The 27,797-nt window shown below is 42.0% G+C and overlaps 1 protein-coding gene across 1 annotated transcript in view; it reads left to right on the plus strand.

Annotated features, from left to right (window-relative positions):
• LRRC1 (leucine rich repeat containing 1) overlaps positions 1-27,797 on the plus strand; it is a 146,039-nt gene that overhangs the window by 64,683 nt on the left and 53,559 nt on the right. Inside the window, exon 2 of the mRNA XM_062187541.1 lies at positions 953-1,070. Coding sequence (XP_062043525.1) covers positions 953-1,070 — 118 coding nt within the window. The remainder of the gene's footprint in view (positions 1-952; positions 1,071-27,797) is intronic.

Here is a 27,797-nt window from a genome sequence, read left to right on the forward strand (position 1 = left end):
CTCCCTAAATGGCTACAACAGCCAGAACTGAGCCGATCCAAAGCCAGGAGCCAGGAGCTTCTTCCAGGTCTCTCCCACATTGATCCCAGGGCCCAAGCACTTGGGTCATTTTCCACTGCCTTCCCAGATCATTAGGGAGCTGGGAGTCCTAATCAGGACTCGAACGATGTCCATATGGGATGCCAGCACTGAAGGCGGAAGCTTAACCTACTACACCACAGTGCCAGCCCTTAACTGTTTTCTCGTTCAACCAGCTTTTTCTGTCAGAAGTACCTGGACCTGTTGTCTTATTGGCTGTTTACACCAAGGGCTTGCATTCAGCTTTATTTGGATTCTTTTCACTACTTAGCATGTGTCCTGCACATCTAGTGTCTGTGTTGTTTTATTGTGTGTTTTTATATTTATGTTCATCCATGTGTCATTTGAGTACGTTATACAAGGCCTGGGGAAAAACTGTGTGTTTAGTCTGCCACGGCCGAGGGAAGTACTCCATGCGTACACCTCTGGATTAGTTGAAAATATTCTTTTTGTCTGCATGCATTTGTGGGATGTTTATTATACTTCCTGTCATATAGTATTTCCTTTAAAAAAGTCTTATATAATACTTATGTTTATTTAATGCTACATATTTAACATCAGTTTTTCAAAGTACTGTAGTTTTAATTAGTGATTACTAGTCTCATTAAATTGGTCATTAATTTTTAAGAACCTTGTATTTTGAAGTAATTTTAGATTGATGCCAAATTAACAGATAGTACCCAGAGGTCTTTTGTACCTAGTTTTATCCCAATTATGACATTGTCTGACTGCAATATGCTATCAAAATCAGAAAATTGACATCAGTACAGTCTTCATTATTTTTAAAAGGCGTATTATTTCAAATTTCATATTATTCACAAAGTTTATGATGCAAATATATGTGAAATATATGTAAAACCATTTTGTCTTTCAGCAATTTTTCCAGCTAGTCAAATTACGAAAGCTCGGACTTAGTGATAATGAAATTCAGCGGCTCCCTCCAGAAATAGCCAACTTCATGCAGCTGGTGGAACTTGATGTGTCCCGAAATGGTAAGATGATGACTCTGCTTGGGTTGTCTGACTGTCTCTCCTGATGCTGGAGGTGTTTTTAGTGTATATATAGCTGAAGAGATGTTATTGGAGGTACTTTTCCTGATAGTTAGGGAAAGTCACATATAAACATGTAGTGGGGGAAATTAGCACTGTTCTGAATAGTTCAGTAAACTCATAGAGATGTACAAGAAAACCCCTGTGTAACAACACAATGTTTACAAGACAGCAGTTTCAATACATGTTCAGTCTGGTTCCTAGAGCTGCAGTTGGGCTGGGAAGTGGTAGCCAAGTGCATCACTGAACATGACAGTTTATCCAGAGCTTGGGTGCTGCTGAGGCCTGGGGACATCTGCCCTGGGAAGGGGTGACTTTTCTTGGCTGTGGCTCTATGCTGCTTGGTGTGCTTCACCTGTAGTGGACAGACCTGCTCACTGTTCAGGCATCTTCTGTCATTTTGATTTGTTTCTAATTAGGCTGGTGGTGGTTCTACCCATTTGAGTTTGCCTGCTGTTTGTGGGTTTGTTCTGATCTCCAGGCATCACTATTACATTGTTTCCTTTTCATTGAGCATTTGAGTAGAGTATTTATATACAACCACCTTTCACTTTTAACTGGATCCCCTGGGGTAATCCTGTGATTCATGCCCTTCAGAGCACTCCCCAAGTGGGCTGGCACCCCTGCTTGTTATAGTGTATTTGATGAGCTAAGTTAAAGTGACAGCTTCTGGTGGTCCTGGTTACTGATGGAATTTAGACTTTGTAAGGAACCTGGTAAAATTTCTTCAGGGTGGGCCCAGATAATATCTGGATGATTTAGAAAAAAAATTATCCTTTTATTTCTTTCACACCACATCACTTGTGTTCCTTTTGTTTCTCTATAAAAATTTGTAAATACGTTTCTTCTCCTTGAGCTTAGGTCTGTGTATTTCAGTCTGATGACTTTGATAGAAACCCTGGTGCCCAGATATTGCATCCTTATGTAGATCATTGTTATCATGTAGCAGTGAGAGTCAGCACTGAATAGAAAGATGATGGAGAAAAATGATGCTTCACTTAACTTTAACATCTTTTACATGACTGTCATCTATCAGATCCCCTAAACTGGAAACTCTGTTTTGGCTAAGCTATATATGTGTGTGTGTGTGTGTATATATATATGAATGAATATATATAAATATAAGAATATATATACATACATATATGTATGTGTGTATATATATATATATATATATATATATATATATATGTTCTTAATGTAGCCGCCTCTTTTGTTTTTCCTGAAATTGATTTCTTATCTTGAAGGTACTGGAAAAAGTAAAAAAACAAAACTGTGTTGGTTTCTTTTGACTCGCTTTGGAGTTTCTTACTTGGTTGTAGGGAATCCCAATTTGCTTAGGTAAAGTGAATTTGATTGTAAGGCTGGGGGAGGAACTGGCATGCTCAACGCATCCATGCCACAGTCACATTTGACACCACCTTGCAGGTGTCATGGCCTCTGTTTTATCCTGTGTCTGCTGCTATTTGTGGGTGATGTGTTCTTCCCTCCCCCACTGACCTGCTGTCTTGGAACTGGCTTGCAATGGCTTCTCCAGATCCAGAGCATTGTGGCTTTTCTGTGCACTGTTTTGACCTCTGCCTCTGCTGTAGCATTTGTTTGCTAATGACAGATTTCTAAGTAAGGAATGGTTGGCCCAAGTTATCTTTTTATACCAACCATAAGGCACAGATTCAGGTGACTGGCCGCCATGAAGATTGGCTGCTCTTGCAGGGGGTGGAAAGCAGGACAGAATGTACCCCTGCCCCTGAGCACAGAAGCTGTGGTGGGCAGCTCCTCTGACACTGAAGCTTGGGGTAGAGCAGGCCTGGGAGGCCTGACCTGGCCAGCACTGCCTCCAAGACCATGATGAAGAGTAGCTATCTGAGGTCTACATGGTAGAAACGACTCTCTTGTCTTAGCCAGTATTTCAGTGATAAAATTGACCTGCTGTTAACTCTACAATGAAGCTGTAACTTTGTAAATGGACAAGGAAATCACTCAATCTGAAACAATAACAATTTTGCAATTGCATTAGAAAGGACAATAAAGAGGACTGTAGAAATACTAGAGAAGAAGTGTTGGCTTTCATTATTTTGGGAGCAGGGAAAACTTGGAGCTTGAAAGTTTCTAGCCCTGTTACTAGCTCTGACAGGATGCTCCATGGGAAGTTGATGGTGATCAGCTGCCAGTGTTACTAGTTCCCAAATGAGCTCTTCCTCTTCAAACATTCATAGCTAGGAAGAAGGGCTACATATCTCTTCTCATGTGCCCAGTCTAACTTCCAGCATGCTGATCAAAGAAGCTAAGCTTTCTCTGAAGTCAGTGTCAGGTTGGGACACCTATCCTACCCCTTTCTTCATTTTTTTTTTTAAAGATTTACTTATTTATTTGAAAGAGCTACACAGAGAGAGGAGAGGCAGAGAGGGGTCAGCTGGTCTTCCATCCGATGGTTCACTCCCCAACTGGCCGTGACAGCCAGAGCTGCGCCAATCTGAAGCAGGAGCCAGGAGCTTCTTCCAGGTCTCCCACATGGGTGCAGGGGCCAGAGGACTTGAGCCATCTTCTACTGCTTTCCCAGGCCACAGCAGAGAGCTGGATTGGAAATGGAGCAACTGCGACTAGAACCGGCCCCCATATGGGATGCCGGCGCTTCAGGCCAGGGCACTAATCAGCTGCGCCACAGCGCCAGCCCCATCCCTTTCCTCATTTTCACCCTTTCCTTCTGCAAGTGCTGGAATTTAAATGTTGGGGGTTGGGGCAGAGTGCATGGTTAATAATCCTTGTTCTCTATTGGTAGAGCTTGGCTCTGGCTCTGGCTCAGTAGCATGGAGGTGTGTGTATGTGAGGGTGGCAGGGAAGAGGGGAAGACAGCATGGAGTATGACCAGGTTCAGGGTTTTCTTTGAGGTTGTAAAAAAAATGCACAGCAAATAACCTCAGGACAAGGTCACTGTTTACTGTAACCAACAGGAACAGAACAAGGGTCTTGGGCCATTTCCAGTTTAGACTAATCTCACTGTGCTTCCTCTTTTGGGGGGAGTGGGAGTAGGTAAAATCACATTAATGTGACTTTCTTGAGCTGCTGAGTAGTTCAGTAAATCTCTGAGGTGCAGCCTTAGAGGCAGTGTGAGCCCCCTACTTGGTTCAGATGCAAGTGTTTGTGAGGTTCGGGCTGCTGTCTGGAGGTTTGCCCTGGCCTCTGCTCTTCTGTCGTCCTGACTGAGGCTGCCTGCTCCCATCAGAGGCATTTCCTCTAGGTCCCTGACCAGCCGTGGAAACTCTCACCATAGCACCCACACCGGCTCCTTCAGTTCCTCATCCTCCTGGCCACTGTCTCTGTAGCACCTACACTGGCTCCTTTAGTTCCTCATTCTCCAAAAAGCATTACTTTGTGGAGGAGGAAGACAAATCTATTAGATTATTGTTTGTCAGAGTTGAGTGTGCAGTGAGTTTTGTGAAAATTTTGTTCACATGGAGATTCTGATGCAGGAGCCATGGAGTGGGCCTGGAGATTGTGTTGCTGCACAGCTCTGGGAGGAGGCCCACCCTGCGGATCTGTGGCTTCTCTGGGCAGCAGGATCTCACTTGTCTCCACCCACAGGCCTGCTGCTGACTTTTCCTCTGCAGCTGCACGTAGCTATGGCCGCAAGCCCAAGTAGGCTCTGCTGCTGGCACCCTTTACCTTCCCGCATGGAAGGTGGGAAATCTGTAGGATGTTTCAGGTTAAAGGGTAACATGCTAGGGCCAACTGAAGCTCGAGTTTACTTTGATTCCAAGAACAAAATTAAGCCTTTCCTAATGTTTCCTTTCTCAGTGGAGGGAGAAAAGAAAAGTTTTGTGTTTCTCTCCATAAAAAGTCTAAATGAGAAGGAGAGTTTTCATAGGCTCATTTCCTGGGCCAAGAAGAACTGCCAGGACCTCCGATCACTGACTTCTGTGGGCTTGTTTTGTGCTATTTCAGGCACAAAGTCAAGGAGAGTGTGTGCTGTGACAGAACGGCGAGGACAAGAGCGAGTGTAAAGGAAGGAGGGCAGCACTGTGGATTATCTCGCTCTGGGTATCTTGAGGTTTAGATGAGCACAGTGCCTGTGGTACCACAACCCTGGAATGACTACCATGCTCAGCAGAGTACTGAGCCAGCACCCCACCTCAGCCATCAGCATCTGGGCAACTTTGGAAAGGCTCCTTCCAATCCTACTGAGCTCAGTTTTGTGAAGGGATGAGACAGACCCTGCGTGCTTGCAAGCCAGTGAAGGCTGGGGGGAATGACATGGTTCTCATATCCTAACATGTGGGTTATTAGTATTTTTAAATAGGTAAATGACTAGAATGTATATAGGGTTGAGAAAGGACTAGGTGTTTTTCCTGAATACAAGTTAAAGGATGACTGGGATGTGTGAAATTGGTATCTGAATATGCTATTAAAATTCTGTCTACATGAAGCATGTGGGGTTTAGAAGGAAGGTTTGAAGCAGTTTTCTACACTGAAATGCATATGCCTCTAGGCCATAGCTTTGTTTCTGTTTTTTTTTTTGTTTTTAAGATTTATTTATTTGAAAAACAGATTTACAGAGCAAGAGAGAGAGAGAGAGAGAAAGAGAAGGTGGGCTTCCATTCGTTGGTTCACTTCCCAGATGCTGCAATGGCTGGAGCTAAACCAATCCGAAATCAGGAGCCAGGAGCTTCTTCTGGGTCTCCCATGTGGGTGCAGGGGCCCATGGACTTGGGCCATCTTCCACTGCTTTCCCAGGCCATAGCAGAGAGCTGGATCGGCAGTGCCACAGCTGGGACTCTAACTGGTGCCCACGTGGGATGGCGGCACTGCAGGCGGCGGCTTTACTCACTGTGCCACAATGCCAGCCCTGTTTCTTGTTTTTTTTTTTCCCTGCTCTCCAGTTCTTAACCATGTAAAGAACATGACCTCTGGTTATGTGAGAAAAGGTGTTACACCATAGTGGGACCTTGCTATCCAAGAATCCTGGGCAGACTTCCTTAATGCATCATGAATCCTTCCCCAAGGGTTAGTAATTTGAGTTTTATAGTGTAATTTGGCTTACATCACAGTCTGGTATCATTATCCATTTAGTCCCATTTTCCCCAAAGTGTAAGGTGTACACCATGGGTGCTGCTAGAGATAATTTTCAGGAACAGCAGTTTTTAGTGTTGAGCCATGGTGAGCAAGTGATTTTTTTTTTCTTTTAATTTTATTCCTTTTGAGTTGTCTTCTGTATCATTTGGTGACTTATTTGTGTTAAATTTGTCTTTTGTAACTGGTGGTAGTAATAACTTTGTATTCATGTTAGTGATTTAAATAATCTACTACTTCCTTTAAAGTGAGTGTTATTTAAATTTTAAAAGTCAACTTGAAAGAATGAGGCAAATAATAAAGAATACAGAGGCTATTCCAGTATGACAAAAATTGAGTGTGATAGATGGTTGAGGTTGAGGAAGCACTAATTCATACTATGCCAAATAGGTCATGTGTTTCTTTCTCTTATGGGGTAAGTAGTTCTGTGTAGAGAATAGTGTGGCCAGGGAGTGCATATTCTGGGTAATTATTTTGCAAACTTGAATTAACAAGAACTTGAAGATGGTTTCAGTATAAATCATTACTGGCACTAGCACAGCCTTTGACAAGTAAGCAGACTGCCTTTCTGCAGAGTTCTCACCCACTGTCTTCTAGAGGCCAGACTTTGGATAAATGCGTGAGTTACCTATGTTTTGTCCAACCAGGGCTGGCTGATCAGTGTCTATGGTTTGCAGCTTTGAGTTTGTTTAATGGAACCTAAAACCAAGCTTGAAACATGCTGAAATGACCTTGTGTAGCATCAAATCTTGGTGCTTCTGATTACACCCTGAAAAATAGCTTTTTCTGGCAAGCAGTAAGTCAAGTGTGCCTAGAAGTCCTCCTACTCAGTTAAGAACAATTAGCCACTCCCCACTTTTTTGTGTAATGACTACATACACCCACAGCATAAGTGTGACAGAAGCCAGTCTTGACCCAGGTAGACTCCAGACTTGCCACAGTGAAGCCCTTGTTCTCTTCTTTCTTGCTGCCCATTTGGGCCCAAGTTCAGCACTCTATGGAGCACACTGCCCTGGTTTCTGAGTATAGCACAGTAGGAGAGTTCCCTTGTCACCATCACTGTTGAAGTATTACAGGAGGCATCTGTTGAGGGGAAGCATGTCCCTGTATGGTCTCTCTAAGAACTCAGCAGTGTCCAACCCAGAGCTAGCCTTCCTGGCTTTCTTCTGCTCTCCTGTCATGACCCTTCTCTGTGCCTTAACCTGTACCTTCTCTTTTGTTAAGAAGGAAAACATAATTGCCATCTACTCAAATTTTAATTCTAGGTTATTATTTATTTTTAAAGAGAAGATATTTGGCTCCAGTAAAGTTCGCTACTCATCTTTGTAAGCTACAGTGTTCTTCAGGGGGCATTGTTTAATGTGAGGATTTCTAGAAACTACTTCAAACACTGAAAATGTTGGGATACATTTCGTGAGCAGATTATTTTTGACGAAGATAATTTATAATTCTTGCTTGTTTTTTCTTGCCACTTCCCTACTCCTTTTTGCTCCAATGTAGGAAGTTATCATTGGGTGCTTGCCTTCCAAGTATTTTGGCAGAATGTACAAATGGAAGAGGAAGCTGCTGTTACCCTCTATTCTGTTAATATGGTTAATTTTCTAAAATCATGAAGGTTGTGACTGTATTGAATACGTTATAGGGTTATATAACTTTCTTGCTTTCCTTCTCTTTTAAATTTGCAGGTCTGAAATAGATCTGACATTGAGAACAACACCTCTGAATATGTTTTTTAGGTCAACAAGCTCTTTGTTTACACACAGGTTCTCTAGTGTTCATTTTAAGTAGCTCCTCACCTACCTGGCTCCCTCCCTCCCTAACTCATTCATTCAGTCTTTACATGTGATGCTCTGTGGTAGCTCTTGAACCTCCCAGAATAGTGATGGATTTATAACCAATGGGCTAAATTACAAAAACAAAAAATAATTATGGGGCCGACATCGTGGCTCACTTGGCTAATCCTCTGCCTGTGGCGCTGGCACCCCAGGTTCTAGTCCTGGTTGAGGCGCCGGGTACTAGTCCCGGTTGCTCCTCTTCCAGTCCAGCTCTCTGCTGTGACCCAGGAAGGCAGTGGAAGATGGCCCAAGTGCTTGGGTCCCTGCACCTGCGTGGGAGACTGGGAGGAAGCACCCGCTCCTGGCTTTGGATTGGCACAGCGCCGGCCATGGCGCCCATTAAGGGAGTGAACCAACAGAAGCAAGACCTTTCTGTCTCTCCCTCTCAGTGTCTAACTCTGCCTGTCCCCAAAAAAAAAAAAAAAAAAAAAAAACCAACCAAAACACAAAAACAATTGCAACAGTTTCTCCTGCAAGAAACAAAATGCCAACATATGTGATGATAGTTTCTGCTCATTTTTCAATTAGGCAGTTTCGGTAGGCATTGAGTTGATCGCTTCCAGCTCTAAAAGGGATCAAGAATGAGAGCCACACTGCTTGCTTCATTTTGTTTTGAGGTCATCTCTTTTGCCATGTGAGCCTGACTGAGCCAAGTGGTGCTCAACCTCCAGGCAGCTGTGGGCCGGATGGCATCTCTCTCTGTCAGGATGGTGACAGCAGCCTGCTTTGTTCCCTCCACTGCACACAGTGCTCTCCACTTGTTAAGCTGAAAGGAACTAAATAGATGAGAGGGAAATGAGAGGCAATATTAAGAACTGCAACTTGAGGATTAAATACCAAACGATTTGATTTTGAAATTAGCTTTGCAAGTGTTATGGGTTCTCAGTCAAAGCCCATAATGAAGATTTTGGATTCTTTTCACTTTGAGTGACAGAGTGCAGATGGGAGGGCCCTTCCATTCGCCAGTTCATTCTCCAAATGTCTTTCATGACAGGACTGGTCAGGCCTAACCCTGGAGCCTGGAACTCCATCCTGATTGCCCATGTGGGTGGAAAGGGCCCAAGTACTTGAGTCATCTTCTGATGTCTTCCTGGGCTCATTAACAGGGAACTGGAAAGGAAGTTGAATAGCCAGGGTTCCAACTGGCACCCCCAACATGGGATGCTTGCATGGCAGGAGACACCTTAATCTGCTGTGCCACAATCCTGACCTCAACTTATATTTTGTTTTACAGCTGACTACAATTTTGCAAAGGGTTTGTGCTCTGCCTGGTGAAACACTAAACTGTGTGTTGGCATGGACTAACTATTGATAATTCTCAGTGGTTCAACACAATTAAGATTTGTATTGCCCTGTTTACAGTTCTTATGTGTGGGGAAGGAGTAATATAAGGAAATAGGTAGTAAGAGGTCATGTTCCATGCAATCACTCAGGGATCCAGGCTTCTTCTTGTGCCACATCTTCATTCAAGAACATGGTCCTTGTAGGAGAGAGAAAATAGAGGATTGTGTATGGAAAATTTAAAAGCAAAATAGAACGAGCAAGCGAGTACAAGCAAGAGTAAGCATGTTCCCTTCTGCTGGTTGACTTCCAACTGCTGGCTGACTTCCAATTGCTTGCAATAGCCCGGGCTAGGCCAGACCAAAACTGGGAACTGGGAACTCAATCAGAGTCTCTCACGTGGGTGGCAGTGACCCAAGTGCTTGAGCCATCACTGCTGCCCCTGAGGTGTACAGTACCAAGAAGCTAGAATTGGATCAGAGCTGACACTTTAACCCAAGCACTCTAATGGGATGCAGGTGTCCCAAATGACATCTTAGTCATTAGGCCAGATGACCACCCCGTGTGTGAAATAGCTTCACAGGCAATGGTAAGAAATAGTAGAAATAATTCTCTCTTCCTTCTACCAGCCAATTGTATGTCTGTAACTTAACTGAAAGGAGTTGGGAGATGTCCTTAGCTAGAACAAGTGGAGAAGCATGGTGAGCACTGAATCACCCAGCACACCTGGCATCTAAGAGAATGCTGGCATTGTATGGTTTTATACCACTGATCACACTGTGACCCGGTGTATTAGGGCACTCCAGAAAAACAGAGCCAGTGGGAACCAACATGTATAAATGGAGAGATTTATCAGGAGAAATTGGCTCATGTGGTTATGCAGGTTGAGAAGTTGAAGTCTGCCTTCTGCAAGCTGGCGATGCAGAAAAGCCAGTGGTGTAATTCCAGTCTAGGGCAGGTGAAGACTAGTGTCCCATCAAGCAGGCAGACAGGAAACAAAGGGGCTAATTCCTTCTTCCTGTATTTTTTTTTTTTTTTTTTTTTTTTTTTTGCTTTTTGGGCCTTTAGCAGATTGGATAGTACCCAGCACACTGTGGGAGAGCAATCTCTTTTAGTGAATCCAACAACTAAAATGCTTATTTCATCTGGAAACACACTCATAGGCACACTCAGAAATAATGTTTCAGGGGCCAGCGCTGTGTTGTCACAGGTAAAGCTGCTGCCTGCAGTGCTGGCATCCCATATGGGTACCGGTTCAAGTCCTGGCTGGGCTGTTCCTCTTCCTATCCAGCTCTCTGCATTGATCTGGGAAAGCAGTAGAAGATGGCCCAAATCCTTGGGCCCCTGCACCTGCATGGGAGACCCAGAAGAACCTCATGACTCCTGGCTTCAGATTGGCACAGCTCCAGCTGAAGGCAGCCATCTGGGGAGTGAACCAGAGGATGGAATACCTCTCTCTGCCTCTGCCTCTCTATAACTCTGCCTTTCAAATAAATAAATAAGTCTTTTAAAAAGAGAAATAATGTTTCAGTTAGCACTCAGGGCCACAGTCAAGTTAACACATAAAATTAACCTAACAAACACACAGATATGCCCTTATACACACGTGCACACATGCGTGCGTGAACACACATGATCCCATTTCACTCCCCATGAGTGGCACATTTATAGGGAATTCAGATGAATGTCATAGAGAACAGGGTAGCCTTCCTTCCCTTGTCTGTGCAGGGATGTGTAAATCCAAGCAGAGGTTAACATGATTAACAGCTACTGACTAGTAGTGTAAAACCTATAGGAGTGTGTGGCTTTCAAAACCACATTTTAAGTAATTAAAAAACTTAGAATTATATGATTTTAAATATTAGAATTTTACGATTGAGGAATCCTGGGGATATTAGTAGGCAGTTTGGAATCACTGAATTTTTGAGTCAGAAATTATTACCTTGGACAAGTTACTTAACCTCTTTGTGCCTCATTGTCTTCATCTATAATATGAAGATTGTAATAGGACCTACTCTTATGGAGGTTTTTTTGACACATAAAGCAGGCTGTGTATGTAAAAGGTTTAGAGTAGAGTCTTGTATGGAGTAGAAACTCAGTGTTAGGTGCTATAATTAATCCAGTTATGTTTAATTTTGAGTCATAAAGATCTGAGCTGGGGCTGTGAGGGTAAGGATGCAAAGTGAAGGGTGAAAACAGAGTTTGAAGGATACAGTGATTTAGGTGAGGGCACCGTATGCCAGGCATTTTGTTGCTTTGTCGTGTCACTTGATCTAACCCCACACCTTTCTGTGAGATGTGGGTATTAACATCCCAGTTTGTCTAATGAGGAAACTGAGGTTTGAAGAGGTTGTGATGGGCCCCAAATCATACTCCTAGGTACTGGTGGAGCTGAAATAAGGAACCCAGGAGGAATGGTACTTGTCACTATTTTTGGAGCATATTGAAGATAATAAAGACCAAGTTGTTTATTCTGTCTTGAGAGAAAGGGTGCAGATAATATTTAGACTGGGTAACCCCAGATATTGAGATTAAAAATTGGAAAAAGTCTTCCTGAGACTTTTAAACCTGCAAAAATATATGCAGTGAATGAACTTAACCTCTTGGAGAAACGGCTCACCCTAAAGGGTAGCATCTTAGTCTATTCTGTTGCCATAGCAAAATAGCCTAGATTGAGTAATTTATAAACCACATAAACTTACTGCTCACAGTTTTAGAAGCTGCTGAGTCCAAGAACAGAGTGCTGGCAGATTGAATGTCTAGTGAAGACTTGCTTACTAGCTTCAGAGATAGTGCCTTGTTGCTGTGTACTCCCATGGTAGCAGGGACAAGGGAGCTCATTGGAGCCTCTTTTATAATGAATACTATTCATTAGCAGGAAGCTTGGATCAGAAGTGGAGCTGGGACTTGAACGCAGGCACTCAGTGTGGGATGTAGGCATTCCAAGCAACATCTTACCTGCTGTACCAAATGCTTAACCCTTCCCATGCTCTTTCCTCAGGTATAGGTATTCAGTAAGCATTCTCTAGAATTTGGATGTCAGGAGAGGTGATGTGCAGACATGATGACACCAGTACCTAGCTTCATTGGTACTCAGATTGATCACCTTTATTTTCTGCTATCCCAGGCCACAGCAGAGAGCTTGATTGGAAATGGAGCAGCCGGGACTCGAACCGGTGCCCATATGGAATGCCTGTGCTTCAGGCCAGGACGTTAACCCGCAGCGCCTCAGCGCCGACCCCCTCACATCCTCTTTACAGATGAGTCTCCAGTTAAACACTATCTCTGATTGTGTAACTTGTGAGTGGTAGAACTGGTATTTGATCTCAGGTTTATTGGACTCTTAAAAACCACGATCTGTTTCCCAAGTATAAAAATTTTGTATTTTACTACCCAGAAATAGTCATCATTAATGTTTTTGTGTATCTTATTTGTCCTTTTTTGTTACCTACTTTACAAAATTGGGATCATTCTGCAAATACTTCTGTCTTATTTTTATTCACTTGACATAGGTTGTGAACTTTCCCATACTGTTATTTGCACTTATTGTTAAATACTTAAGTGTTTTTAAAAAGGCAGATTGATCAATAACTCTTGGCTTTTGCTTTTCATTGTTCTAGAGAATATGTCAACACACCAACAGGAAGCTATAGGTTTCAGAGAGGAATCTGGGATAGGATATAGAAAACCCCCAAGTCAGAGGAATTTTCAGAAGTTTAGAATAAGTTAAAAACCAACCAGACAGAGTGAAGAGAGAGGTGAATAATCAGTTTAGGAGTCTGTGCTTGATTTTAAGATTCTTGTGTTGAAATAAGGCAGGGAAGTACAATTGTACCCCGGGGCCATGTAGTTACACAGGTACACAGGGAAAGAATGTGGGCAGAAACAGACCAAGCTTAAATGTGCAGCGGCTTTTTTTTGTTTGTTTTAAAATGTACTGTAAAGCAATCAGTGCTGTGTTTACCTAATGTATATTTTGTTTGTGAAGGTACTTGGTGGAAGTGCCATATACATAATAGTTAATGTTTTGGAGTATTTAACTTTGTTGTTCAACCTGTGTTTGACAGTGTTGCAAAATACTGAAGGGTAGGCCCACTTGTTCAGCAAGGCTGAGGAGTGCTTGGTAAAGATGAATAAGTGGGACTGAGCAAATTAGGCAAAACTGGAAGAACTCAACACTGACAACTTGCCACACCTCCAACACCCAAATCTGCCCAGAGCCAGCTCAGAAACCCAGGTGGCACCAGAGGGGCTGGTGGTGGCTGGGGAGGGGAGAGGTGGAGACTAAGATCCCTCTCTCCATGCCCAAAGTCTGCAGGGCAGGAGGCATCTCAGGGAACTGACTGGGTTGTTGATGTTCCCCACTTCCACATCTGACAAGGAATGAGTTACCTGCTTTGTGGCCTGTTTCACTGACTGGGAACCAGCAGGACACAACATGGCAGGGTCCTTTGCCTCTTTGAAGGCACCTGTAAATTGAGTCCAAGGTCACAGAAATGTGCGTTATCAACCACAGAGAGTGTCCTTGCTTTAAGAAGCCCTGCCTCACCCCCATTCCCCCCTTTCTAGATCCTTGCTCTGTTTGGGAGTTTTTCTTGTTGATCAATAGAGGGAAAAGAGAACTACCTCTGCTCTTCCTCTAGCTCAGAGCCCTGTCCTTTGGCTCTTGTCACAGGCAGGTCAGCCTTTAGCCTCTAGGTTTAAGCATGGTGAGATCTCCTCCTTGCATCTTGTTGGCATTTTCTGAGCAGGTGTTTCGGCATTCTGGAGCCTGTTTCTACTGCCAGTCAAATTCACTCTTATCTTCTAAACCCCTCTGCTCTATGGGCACCTGTTCCCTCTTCAGAGATTCAAAAGGGAAGAGAGAAACTTAAAAAAAAAAAAAAGTTCCAAATAAGGGTAGTGTACTTTATTACATATAATAGCACAAAAAAGCACTAGTGAAATTCTTGGCTACAGCCTCTGCTTCCCCGAAATAAAGGGCATAGGGATAGGAACAGGTATTTAGAATGAGTTTTGTTCATTTCTTGAATATTTAACCAGCACCAAGAAATGGGTTCTGTGATGAGAGCTTAAGATAAGGCAGTTTTGTGATGGCTCTGGAGGGATGTAGGGCAGAATGTCCCTGATGATGGAAAAGTATGGAAAGTTCCGTGTGAGAGGTGTGAAGGAACCCAGGGTGGGAGGTGGTATCTCTGTCATTTTGAGTTCCTGGTTCCTGGCTTTGGACTGGCTCAGCCATGGATGTTGCAGGCATTTGGGGAGTGAGCCAGCAGATGAAACTTTTGTTTCTCTCTCTTTCTTCCTCCTCCGCATGCCCCTCTCCTTCACAAGTAAAATTCAAGAATTATAGACATTTGAGAAAGAGACTAGGAGGGAAAAAAATAAAAAAAAAAATAGAGAAACAAGGTGAATAATGGAGCTTCATCATGGATCCAAGATGAGGAAGCACTTCCAGGAGGGCTCTGGTGTAAAGTGGGGTGCAATGGTGAAATGTATACTGGGAAGTTTCTAATGGATTTGTCATATAGGAGGCCATCTAAGACAGCCCAAGCAATGTCAGAATGGTTGACAGCACTCATGGCTGCTTGTTTAATGCTTTTTCCCTTGACTCCTTTTGAGAGATCGTAGGAAGGTGTGAAAAATATGAGCAATTACTATTTCCTGGAGGAAAAGCAGCCGTCAGTGTTCCCTATTTCTGCCAGTTCTAAGGAACGTGTGTGGTTGTGATGCTGGTGTGTGTCTTGGACAGCTAATGATATATTTGATGGAGGAGTTTCATAACATAGTTCATAATGTATGCATGTTTGATCAGTGTCTGGTGTGGGAGTTGTCCAGGCATTGCTGCCACAATGAGGTAGAACCAGAGGCAAATGGAGGCGCGGGGGGGGGGGGGGGGGGAACCAGTCACCAGTATTCTCTTTTTAGAGTCTGGTCATTGGCTATAGTTGGTACCATAGATGGGTCTAGTCACTTTACGCTTCTTATTCTAAATTATGGACCACAGACAAATTGTGTTCTCTCCTTCTAAGACCCTTTAATAATTGCATTTATCCCAAGATGTTTCCAAGTATTATTTCACTTTGGAATTTTTTACAATAAGAAAAGCAGTATATGGTCATTACAGAAAGTCAGTGGAAGCAGAAAAGGAAAAGTCAATAACCTTCCCTTCCCTCTTTCAGACTCTCTCCATCCTGGCCGAGGTTGCCAGTGCTGAGTGTCCCACTATATTGGGCTTGCTTTTGTGATAACCTCCCCTCTATGTTAGGAAATACAGTCAGCAGAGACCATGCCTCTCTTGAGTCATCTCTGTTGCCTTACCCTCTGACATCAATAATCATGGCCCATTAAATATTTATTGCATAAATAAATAGATAAATGAACAAATAAGTGAATAGGGTGATCTATTAGAGTATAACCTTGAGATCATCTTTTTCATTGCTTCAACTGAGAAACTGGGTGTGAAAGGAGAGCACCATGTTTATCACTGTGTGATTTGTAGGAGAACTTCTTATGTGAATGGCACTGTGTAACAAAGTACAGGGTCTACAGCCCCCTATAGCCAGCCAAGAGGTACATATTTCTTTGATTTTATAGAGTTAATAGATTCTGGTCAATGACTAGTAGAGGAGAAATCAAAGGTGACAGGCTTGGTGCTTCAATGGAATTGTAAGGTGTGATATTTATAATGCATTTTAAGTTCTTAAAAGGAAGCATGTCAGAACTTCTAGATTAAGTTCAGACAGTCTAGAAACTTTTTCTGTGTGTTCTCTGTAAGTTAGGCACTGGGGTTTTACCATGCATATAGCAGAAGGAAGAATCCTGTTCAAGATAGGAGATAGGACAGGATGCAGTCTATCCCCAGAGATATTCAATCTGTGTTGGCCAAATCACATTTGTATTTAGAAGGAAAGATGGAGAAAAATATTTCCAAGGTCAACAATTCCTAAAGCACTCTTCATAGTCAGACCTCAGAGGACAGGGCTTTCAGGAATGAAGAGAGCAAGAACTCTTTCCACCTAGAAAGTTAGGCTTTGATTATGTCTGTCTGCCTTCACTTGGAGCAGTTGTTTTCTCTAGGTGGGTTCTGGGACCACCCACATAGAACCCTGGTTAAAATTGCATATTTCTACCTTACCCTAGGACTGTGCAGTCAGAATTTCCAGAGCAGGATCCCAGAGTCTACATTTTAATTTGCAAGAAAATTCATGCAGCTCTAAATTGAAGCTCAGAGTCATTCATGTAAGAATCTAACAGAACCTAAGCAGATCCAGCCTGGGTCAAGATTTTAAATAGCATTCAAACCCAAAGGATGTCTTTAAGACCTGACCTTTCTCATCTTTAGCTAACAAATCCATTGACCCATGCCTTAACTAAGTATAGAAAAAGATTTTTGCCTAGTTCTAGTCCCAATTTCAAGCATTTATTATAATTCCCTGAATTACCCTTGGCAGAAACAAGCACTTCACCTCCCTTCTCCTTTTTTGTCCTAAACCCAAGTGGGGTACCTGTGAGGATTGCCTAGGACATTTAAATTGATCTAACAAGTGGCAGTAACTCTTCTTCTTGTTGAGAGTCAGCTAAATGACACTGTATATTTTGTTCTGATTCTGTCTTAAATTTTCTATATTCCATAGAAATAGCACTGTTTCTGCAAAATTTTCTTGTAATGTTAAGTTATTAGAAAGACTCATTGTAATTCTAGAAGAGGACTCCCCAGGCTCTTGGATACTCACTAGGTTATGTTCGTCCTGGTTTAGGGTTATACTTTGGGAAATCCTAGCGAGATGGCGGAGAATCTGTGGCCTGGCTGGCTTCTCTGTGCCACTTGGCCTCTCCCTGTGCTTTGGAGAGCTGTGTTCTCTCCTGGCCCTGCACCCAATCCACTCTGTGTATTACCCAGAGAACTGCTCATCCAGCCTGTGAGTGAGTCTCTCAGTTGATGGTTTGCATGGTGTGGCGATGTGAGGGCTCACAGTTTAGCAGGGTGTTTGTCCCCATGGGGAAGAATCACAGATCCCAGCTGTAGAGATAAGGGATGCCTAGACTGGTAATGTGAGGGGCTGTGGAGATGGGCACCAAATTGTTCAGGCCAAAGGAGCAAGCTTGACCCATAGAGCTTACTTGCAGTTCAGAGCGGGGAAAGAACCTCATGGTGCAAGGAGTTTGCACAAGAGCCTGGGGGAAAATTTTGAAGATTTCATTTCTCTAGAGAATTTTGATGTATAAATGCCAGAAATTTTAATTTTGTCCTTTAAACGTGGGAATAATTAGCATGAGCTTTAACTTTGAGTAAAATACGAAGTAGCTGGTAAATAAAACTTTTTCTTCTTTAAGCTTTGATATTTAGTTGCTGTTTTCTTGAAGTACAAGGAAGTCTCCAAGAAGTTCGTGGAGATATTCATGTTCTGCAAAATATGCATGGATTTCAAAAATGTTTCACATCCAAATAAACTTTTAATTCCATGTTTCCATGAACCTTTTGAAATCCCTTCATATAAATAGTCACTAATCAGAATCAGGTATATTTCTTGTTTTGGAAGGAGGCAAAGAATGACAAATTGTCCATGTTTTTTCCCTTGACATTATTCCATGTGAAATCTAATATTTCATCTTCTGCACCTCTTTATTACTGTGTATGTGTGTGTGAGTGAGAGAATATCAATGTTTTATACCTCAAAATGTCTTTGTGCATACTTAAGCCAACTCTGCAGGGGAGCAAAGGCTGAGGTAGAGAGGTTATTTTGGCAATTGTGGCTAGAACTGGGTGAAAATCTTCAGGGTGGGGACTTTTTTTTTGGCAACACAATCACCGAGACATGTACAAAATATGAATTTCCCAAGGCTCCTTTCCTGTCCTGCCTTTGCTTCTGCTCTGTGCAGAGGCCTGGTCTGACATCATGTGTACTGGAGAGGCTGCTTGGAGTGATGGCTGTGTCTTGGAGTCTGACTGCCTCCTGGGCAAGTCCGTGGTGATTAGAATAGTACGATAAACAAGATGCAAAAAATTCTCCATTTAGCGTTTTCCACCTCGCCCCATCCCCGCCCCTCTACTGGCACACCCATAACAGCTGTGGCAGCAAATGCAGACTTGGATCAAGCGTTCATATTTAGCCATGTTTGACAATCCCAGATATTTATATTTTTAAGCAGGATTGAGTCAGGCAGCCACAGCATAGCATTCAAACTGTCTTTACCAGCCAGCTTGCTTGGCACACAGGGACCTTGTTTTATCCTAGTAGTAAATAGTCCTAAATGAAGCAATATGATGGACCGAATGTGCCCCAAGTCACAGTGCTCAGTAGTTCCCCATGGCTGTCAGTGTCTCTTTTTACACACTTGTTCTGCTCACTGCTGGTTGTATTACTCCTTGTTTTTTGAATTCTGTCTCTGCCCAGGTCTTGACTCATGGCTTTCATATATAACAGGACCCGATGTTCTGTGCCAGTGTGGCCTGCCTTTTTCTTCCTCCCGCCTTCCCTGCAGCACTGCCAAAGAGATAGCAGCACTCATTTTTTGCCACAGGGTTTCTTATTATGGTGACTCATTTCCTCCTTAATATCATTTGTCTTTCTTCTGGATTGGTGGACCTTACCCTGTGAGCCTGCCCTCCAACTGTGCGGTTTTCTTGCACCATTGCCAGGCCTACTGCTCCCGTCTGTATCTTCCATATAAATGGATTCTGAAGTCTGCACATTCAAGTCTTCCTTTCATACTGTGTGGCTGCCCTCCCCGTTGCCTTTTGAAAAAGACTTCTGTCCACTTGTTTGCTGATTGTCCAGAGTTTTCAAGTAAACAGAGCATACTCAAACATATTAAAATGTGCTTTCCCTTGACCTTTGTTTTCTACTCAAGCTATACCCTCTTCCCTAATTGTTAAGCATTTTGAAAGCATCCTCCACTCCAGGTTCTCAGACACAGAGATTTAATAGAGCAGTGTACTTTTTTCAAATGGGATTCAACACAGGATTGCTGATGCTTTGTTTTGATAAGAACAACTATAACCATCATTTAGTAAAAGCAAAGACATTTGAAGCCATTAGGATGTAATCTCAAAGTAAACAACAGTTGTTTTAAATAAATAAATTTAGCTTTATGATCAGAAAACCTTACCCCATTCTTATCCTTTTTCTCATGTTGCTAACCATTGATTTCTGTGTCTTGGACTAGAATTTGGCAGCTACTGTTCACACTCCATTTGCTTCTTCTTTGCTGGCTTGCCAGCCTTCACAGTTGGACTTTTCTTCAAAGTACTCTGCTCCTGCGCTCACAAGCAGGACAGCAAGCAAAGATGTTCAGCTTAGTAATGAGGACTCCTGTATCTCTGTCATAGTGCTTATACTTGACTCTGAGCTCCATTCCTGACTCCAGCTTCCTCCCAGTGCAGACCCTGGGAGGCAGTGGTGATGAAGGCTCAAGTAATTGGGTGCTAGCCACCCAATTGAGAGACGCAGATTGAGTTCCTGGCTTGGACCCCAATACGGCCCCAGCTGTTGCCAACATTTGGGGCTCGTGTCCCTTCCTGTGGCATCCCTAATGCTTGCAGCATAACTGGAGCAGATCAGATCTTACTCTCCAGATTTGCAACTGCTACTTTGCAGCCTTCCTCTGCTATGGGGCAGAGAGAGTGGGATTTCAAAGCCCTGCTGTTCTACATGTCAACAGAGTGACCCTTGAATATTTAACATTTCCCAGCATCTGTCAGTGGTACTCCTACTGGCTGTCTCACTATTAGTCTCAAGGATTAGAGATGGTCCCTACAAAATACCAGTCATGATACCAGATAAATAACAAGTCCTCAAAAACGGCAGTTATTCTTGTTTAGGGTCGCAGACTCAAGTGAACTTGGACGGAAGTACTTCCTTTTTTCAGAGTCATGACTGTCACTTTACTTGTTCTGAGCCTGTCCCTTGCTGTTGTCCCAGGACCCAGGACTTAGCACTTGTGTCTGAGGTGGCAGTGACAGCAGCTGTTAGGCCAGGAGCTCCAATGGAGGCCTCTGTGGGCAATAGATAGGTGGGTAGCAATATGAAATTTTAATGTAAAATAAAGTGTCCATATGGCTGAGAGGAGGAAATTATGTGTGAGCTAGAGCTCACCAGTCAGCCAAGTACCAACCAAGGTGAGCCGCAGTACCTACTTTCTTAGTAGAAGTTGCTCCAGCATTTTGAGAACTCACTTTATCAGCAAGAATGTTAATCCATTACAGCACATCAATTCCTCTTCCTTGTAGGGAGGGACTGTGTTGGATAGGAACCACTTCTTTAACTTGTAACTTGCTCCTGCATCATTCATAGCAATCTTAATGTTGTTAAATATGGAAGATGCTAGATACAAATGTTAATAGTTTCTATGAGAAGAAAAGCCCAAAGTACTCACCTATACATCTGATACAGTTTCCGTTTGTAGTCTGAAAACACAAGTGTAACTGGACTCTGACAAGGAAATTGTTCATAGTGAGTAAGCCTTTTGAGGTGACTTAAAGGATGTTGATGGGGAAGGTTGGCAATCTCTGGTACCAATGTGCTCATCTTTGAATTGTTGATGCTTGCTAGGATTGCCTCTGCTTCTGGGCATCTTTGCAGGGAAGCTCATGGGGACAGGTTTATTTGTGATGGTACCAGAGTTTATGCTCTATTATTGCTGTTTGTCTTGGATTTCACTTTATCATCAGTGATGTGATTTTGAAGCACTGTCTTCAGATTCTTGAGAATTGGAATATGCAGTGATGCATTTCTTTAAGGTTGGATTCTGGGGGCTGGCATTGTGGTATAGTGGGTAACACTGCCATCTGCAATCCCGGCATCCATATGGATGCTGGTTAGAGTCCTGGCTGCTTCACTTCTGATCCAGTTCCCTGTAGATGTGCCTGGAAAGGCAGCGGAAGATGGCCCAAGTCCTTATGCTCTTGCCACCCACTTGGGAGACCTGGAAGTGAGCCAGGAAGATGTGTGTGTGTGTGTGTGTGTGTCCCTCTCTCACTGCAAACCTTGTTTCATATAAATAATTTTTTTTTTTAATTCTGATGAAAAAACACTTGTTTAGAAGCTCTCCTCTTTTGATGTGGTCAGAGTTCTCGTATTTTCTCCCCTCTGGTCTGTGTGTGTCCAGGGTGAGAGGAGGGGAACACAGTGACTCAGACCCCAGTAGTTGATACAGAAAGTAATCCACACTTCAAACCAGCCCAGGTCACTCATGGGACTTTGCCTTCTTCTCCTGTCATTTAGTCCTTTGCACTGTGGACTGCACCAAGTTACCATGTATACGATCTTGTGAGGTGGATGAGACAGGGAGTCCTAAATCCCTTTCACGAGGAAGCAGGAGCCCAGTGTGGCTCAAGTTTCCCTGTGATCCATGAGATGCCATGGAATGTTTCCTCCGATTCCAGACCCTGTGGGGTTAGACTGTAAGAGTTGTTGAATGCCTGCCAGCATCCCTCATTGAAGGGAAGGAAGGGACGCAGTAGAGAACAATACAGTTCTGGTCATTGATCTTGTGGAGGATGCATCTAGTGGGAAAGTTGTTGGATGCATCTTTATAGTCACTATCCAGACAGATGCTTCAAATGAAAGGGATTGGGCCCTGAGAAGCCTAATCTGTACATTTGTGGGATTCATTGAAAATTTAATTGAAATTGTAAGATGCTATATTGCCTTTTTGTCAGTAGAGATACTTTTTTTTTTTGGTTCTTTTAAAAATTTTTTTAATTATACAGTTTCATTTGTTTCATATATACAGATTTAGGAACATAGGGATACTTTCCACCCCACCATCCCTTACACTCATGTTCCAACCTTCTTCCTCTTCCCTCTCCCACTCCCACTCTTAATTTTTACCAAGATCTACTTTAAGTTTACTTAATGACCATAAAGTTAACCCTACACTAAGTACAAGATTTCAACAAATACTATGAAGGAAAAAAACACTGTTCTTCAATGGAAGAGACAAGGGCTGTAAATGATCATCGAATCTTAAAATGTCCATTTCACTCCAATACATTACATTCTTAGTACTCTATTAGTTATCTTAGGGAAAATATATGATATCTGTATTTTTGGGATTGCCTTATTTCACTAAGTATAATGGTTTCTGTTTGTGTCCATTTTGCTGCAAAAGATAGATTTATTTATTTTTTTTACAGCTGAGTAGTTCTCCAGAGTGTTTATAAATCTTAATTTCTTTGTCCAGTCAACAGTAGATGGACATCTAGGTTGATTCCACATCTTAGCTATTGTGAGTGTGCTGCAGTGAACAAAGGGGTACAGATAACTTTCAGATACTGATTTCTTTTTGTTTGAGTAAATTCTCAGGAGTGGGATGGCTGGATCATATGGTAGGTCTGTATTCAGATTTCTGGGGTATCTGCATACTGTCTTCCACAGTGGTTGCAGCGGTTTACATTCCCACCAACAGTGGATTAGGCTACCTTTCCCCTACATCTTTGTCAGCATTTGTTTTTTGTTGATTTCTGTATGAGAGCCATTCTAACTGTAGTGAGGTGAAACCTCATTGTGGTTTGATTTTATTTTTCCCTGATGGCTAGTGATCCTGCACATTTTTTCATGTATTTGTTGGCCATTTGAATTTCCTTTTGAAAAATGCCTATTCAAGTCCTGTGCCCATTTCCTAACTGAATTGTTTGTTTTGTTGTTGAATTTTTTGAGTTCTTTATAGATTCTGGATATTAAACCTTTATTGGGGCTGGTACTGTGGTGTAGTGGGTAAAACTGCCACCTGCAGTGCCAACATCCCATATGGGTGCCAGTTCAAGTCTCGGCTGTTCCACTTCTGATCCAGCTCTCTGCTATGGCCTGGAAAAGCAGTAGAAGATGGTCCAAGTCCTTGCGTCCCTGCACCCGTGTGGGAGACCCAGAAGAAGCTCCTGCCACCTGGCTTCTGATCAGCACAGCTCTGGCCGTTGAAACCATTTGAGGAGTGAACCAGTGAATGGAAGAAACTTTGTGTCTCTCTCTCTCTGCCTCCGCCTCTCTGTAACTCTGAATTTCAAGTAAAATAAAATAAATCTTATAAAAAAACAAAAACAAAAAACCCTTTGTCAGTTTCATGGTTTCTCTCATTCTATCAGTTGCCTCTTCACTTTGCTGGTTGTTTCTTTTGCAGTGCAGAAGCTTCTCAGCTTGATGTGATCAGTAGGGTTACATCGAGCCAGAAGTAATTATGAAACATTTTAGTTTCATGTACCTTATCAAATACTATACTTAATTTTAATACTTTTTCAAATAAAAAATTGAAGAAGATTGTACCAAACAGTTAAGTAGGGGTAGAATGTCTTTTCAAGTTTCTTCTTTGTTCCTTTGATGTTTTTACTGTGTATCTTGAAAATGAATTTTGACTTGGCTTGTTTCATCATCAGAATTAGATAAAGAAAAAATTTAAATCTTTTCTAAGTCAGATCGGATGATGCAGTTCTGCTGATTGCCTTAGATTAAGCTGCTTGAAGATTTGGGTATCATGATAGTTAGATGTGGCGTGTGCCCCTGTGCCCTCATTCATTCTTTTTGGAGACAAGATAGTGCATGGCAAGGTTCTGGACTCTGGTTTGAGATGGCCTAGGTCAAATCCTGGCCTTCCCACTTGCTAGCTGTTTAAACTTGGGCAAGGCCCTTATGCTTTTCTCACCTCAGTTTCCTGATGCAGAGAATGATGATAACAGTGCCTGCCTTAGAGTTCATCTGTGCAGTGTTTGTTGGCATGGTGCCTGACACTTGGTGAACTCTCAGCCAGACTCTGCAGTGGCTTGTGTAATGATCACAGCTTGGAGGTAAAGCCTCCTCTGAGTGCAGTGAGGCTGGAATGAAGAGAAAGAAACTGGCCTCCACTTGGAGGGAGTCCAGGACCCTGGCCTTGTTAGCACCTTGTGCTAATTAAGCTAGCACAGCCACTTTACTGTGAGGAGAATAATGTTGACACGATAAATGTACATGGTTACTGACTTGATTTTTGCTGCATTTAAAAAAAAATTAATTTGATAAAAGTACAACTTATTAACTTACATACAGTGTATCCTGAGATTTGAAATGTTATATTCTTGTGTGATTTTATAAAAATAAAAATTAATTGATAGAGGTAATAGTTTGCTTTCTTTAGGCAATTTTATTCCCCTTTAGCTTTTTATTTGCAAGCAACATCAGTACGAATTAGACAGTCTTAGAGAATGGTCACAAAAATATATTAGGCTTAAGTTTTATTTTGCTTTGTATTACATGATATTTGCAGTGGAAGGAACCTAGTATTATAACTTACTGATATCATATAGCTCTTTAACCCAAGAAGGGACACTATTCATACAGAACAAAAAGAAATGCCAGTCAGTGATTAATTTATTCAGAAAGAAGTTTTTTGTGCTATGGCAGACAGGAGAACTGTCTGCTCACAATGTGCCATGGTATGAAATGCCCAGGAATTTCTAAAATCATATATACTTAGAGGGAACCTGATGTGCACCCAACATGGTGATAGATTTTCGGGAAGGGTCGTGGTTCACCTTCATTGTTCTGGGGGTGTGGGAAGAAAGCTCCGATTTCTTAGATAAGAATACTGACTAAGCTTGTGCACTGCTGGCAGGGTGAGGAGGAGTGAGGTCTCAGCTTGGTGTGTTAACACTGGATGCTGAGAGAAGAATGAGTGCTGGCAAGCACAGGAAATGTCATTTTGAATCCCGTTGTCAATGGCAGTATCTGTTGTAAAAGCTATATTCTGTGTCAGAAGCTCGGGGGCAGCTGCTGCCAGGCTTGTGGTCTGCCCGTTGGTGAAGAAGACTGCACTGATGCAGCCTAGGGCTGGTTGTGAATGTCCTATTTATGGGCTGCAGAAATGGCTGTGTTTGGGTTTTATTGTTAATGTACAACCAGATCTCACCTATTCAAATTCAGAAATGATGACAGAGTAGATCCAAGTTAAAGGTTAGTTTATGAAGGATGTAGGGAAGAGATTAATTTTATAGTCATTCCTAGACATTTTGTAGAGATCAATTTTTATGCTTTTATTTTTGGTTGTGTTTGGCACAGGGCTAGTTTGGATTAATGAAAAGTAAGACTTAAAGTTTTTTTTTGTTGTTGTTGTAGTTTCTCCTTACATAGAAGCTTGAAGTGAGTGTTGGCCAATAGAAGCTTTGGGTCACAATTGTTAGTGACTAGAGAAAAATCCCATGAATAAATCTAAGTAATACTAATTATATAATAAGCTAAGTTAATGATAATAAGTATTTCTAATACTTGCCTGTATATAGCAGCTTAGTCAGGGTTTAATCATTATTGCTTTCAAATAGTTAAAAGAAAAAAAAAACTAGATCTTATCTCTGCTCTTCAAATTATTTGACCTTGAATAGAAAACAGTAGTCATCTCTGTTGGTCCCCCAACCGGTATTATAGTGTGCCATGTGCTTTTATTGATGTTGTATACTGCCCCCCCACCCAGTCCTTATAACAACCCTACAAAGGGGGTCTGATTATATCCCCTCTTTATACAATAGGGGACTTTGTCTAGCAAATTATTGTAAACAACTCAACCTGACATATGGTAATCTTCTATGAACAGATCTTTCTAGCCTTCTCTGTCTCTATGCTCCCAATTTGCTCTCCTGAAGCTCAAGCAAACCAAGCTGTCCATCATTCCCCAGGGCACACCCTCTCCTCACTTTGCATCACATATCACGTTCATGTTTGTGCTTTCTCTCTGCCATTATTTATTTGGTTCAAAGCATAACAGTGTCTTCCTTTGTCTATTTCTCTCTTTTCTCAGAACTTCTTCAGCCTTTAAAATGTGATATGCTGGCATTATTTTAAAATACCGGTTGATGATCCATTTTACAAATAAGGAGGTTGAGGCACAGATGGATTAAGTAATTTGCCCAAGGGAACAAACCTAATAAACTTAGAAAACAGGAGCAAGTAGGAATATTGCTGTTAGGATTGTTTGGATTTGATGGAGGACACATTGGATACAGAGAGATACCACTTAAGAAGATGTTGTGCTTATCTAGATGACTGAGGCCTGAAATAAGCTGATTGAATAGTAGGAGTAGACTGAAAAAGAAAACTGGAAAAAATAGATTAATAGCAAAATACTTGGAAATTGGATGTGAGTGTCTCAGTGGGGGAATTCAAACTAAGTAATAAATGAGGTAGGTGTCAGGCTAGGCATCATTAAGAGTGTTTTCTCCCTCCCATACATTCTCTTTTCAGATAATTTTAATTTATAATAATTGTGCATGTCAATGTGGTACAGTTTGGTATTCCAATACATGTATACAATGTGCATTGATCTAATCAGTGTAATGTGCATTTCTAGTTCCTTATCATTTGTTTGAAAATTTTAGATTCCCCCTCTTATTTATTTTGAAATAAAAGGTCCTCAGAGAGTTTGTGGAAAATACACACACTCTTTGTTTTTTAAAGCACAGCTGACTTAAAGTTCTGAAATTTTTTTTTTTTTGAGATTTATTTATTTGACAGGAAGAGTGAGAGTGTGAGAGAGAGGGAAAGAGAGAGAGAGAGAGAGAGAGAGAGAGAGAGAGAGAGAGAGAGAGATCCTCTATCTACTGGTTCACTCCTCAAATTTCCATAACAGCTGGAGCTGAGCTAATCAGGAGCCAGGAGCTTCTGGGTCTTCCACCTGGGTGCAGGAGCCTAAGTACTTGGGCCATCTTCCATGGCCGAAGCAGAGAGCAGGATTGGAAGAGGAGCAGCCAGGACATGAACTGGCTCCAGCTTAGCCTACTATGCCACAGTGCTGGCCCTGTAGTAGGCTTTTAAATATGAACCTAAATCCTTCATATGGCATCATTTTGAGGTTGTGTTCCATCAAGGCATGCGTATATTTCTCTATTTCCCCCTTCTCTTCACTGCTCCCAATCTAGAAATATTAAATATGTTTGGCTCAAGTTGCACGTGTTGAAGTGGTGGAAGAAACAGCTTGGGGCAAGGAGAACCTTTTTTATCTTAGCTCTTCTCAGTGTTCATATGTCCAAAATGGACAGCTTCTTGAAATTACTTATCATTTAAAGCCCTAAAAACTGTCAGATTTTGAACCAAGAGAAAGAAGAATTTAAAATAGTTTTGGTCATTGTAAAATCACAGCGCTCAATGGCTAGTAGACAAGGGTAAAATAATCTCACTAGCAACTAAAGGAGAAGGAAATAAAAAAGTTGGCTTTTTTTAATGTAAAAAGAGGAGGAGAGATGTTGAACTGGGCATGTTGTACAAGCTGATGGAAGTAAAAATAGATATAGCCTGCCCTCTCCAGTAAAGTAATTTAACAGTATTTATCAAGTGCTCCAGATATGTTAATGCCTCTGACACAGTAATTCCTGTTCTGGGAACTTAGCCTAAGGAAATAATCAAAAATGCTCATAAATGCAATTATAACAACAGGAACTTGGAAATAACCTAAATGTCCAACAATGGGGGATTGATTAAATGAGGCATGAAAATATATGCAGTATGCCATTAAAAATGGCCATCTATTT

The sequence above is a fragment of the Lepus europaeus genome, chromosome 3 (genome assembly GCF_033115175.1).
Source record: "Lepus europaeus isolate LE1 chromosome 3, mLepTim1.pri, whole genome shotgun sequence".
Lineage (NCBI taxonomy): Eukaryota > Metazoa > Chordata > Mammalia > Lagomorpha > Leporidae > Lepus > Lepus europaeus.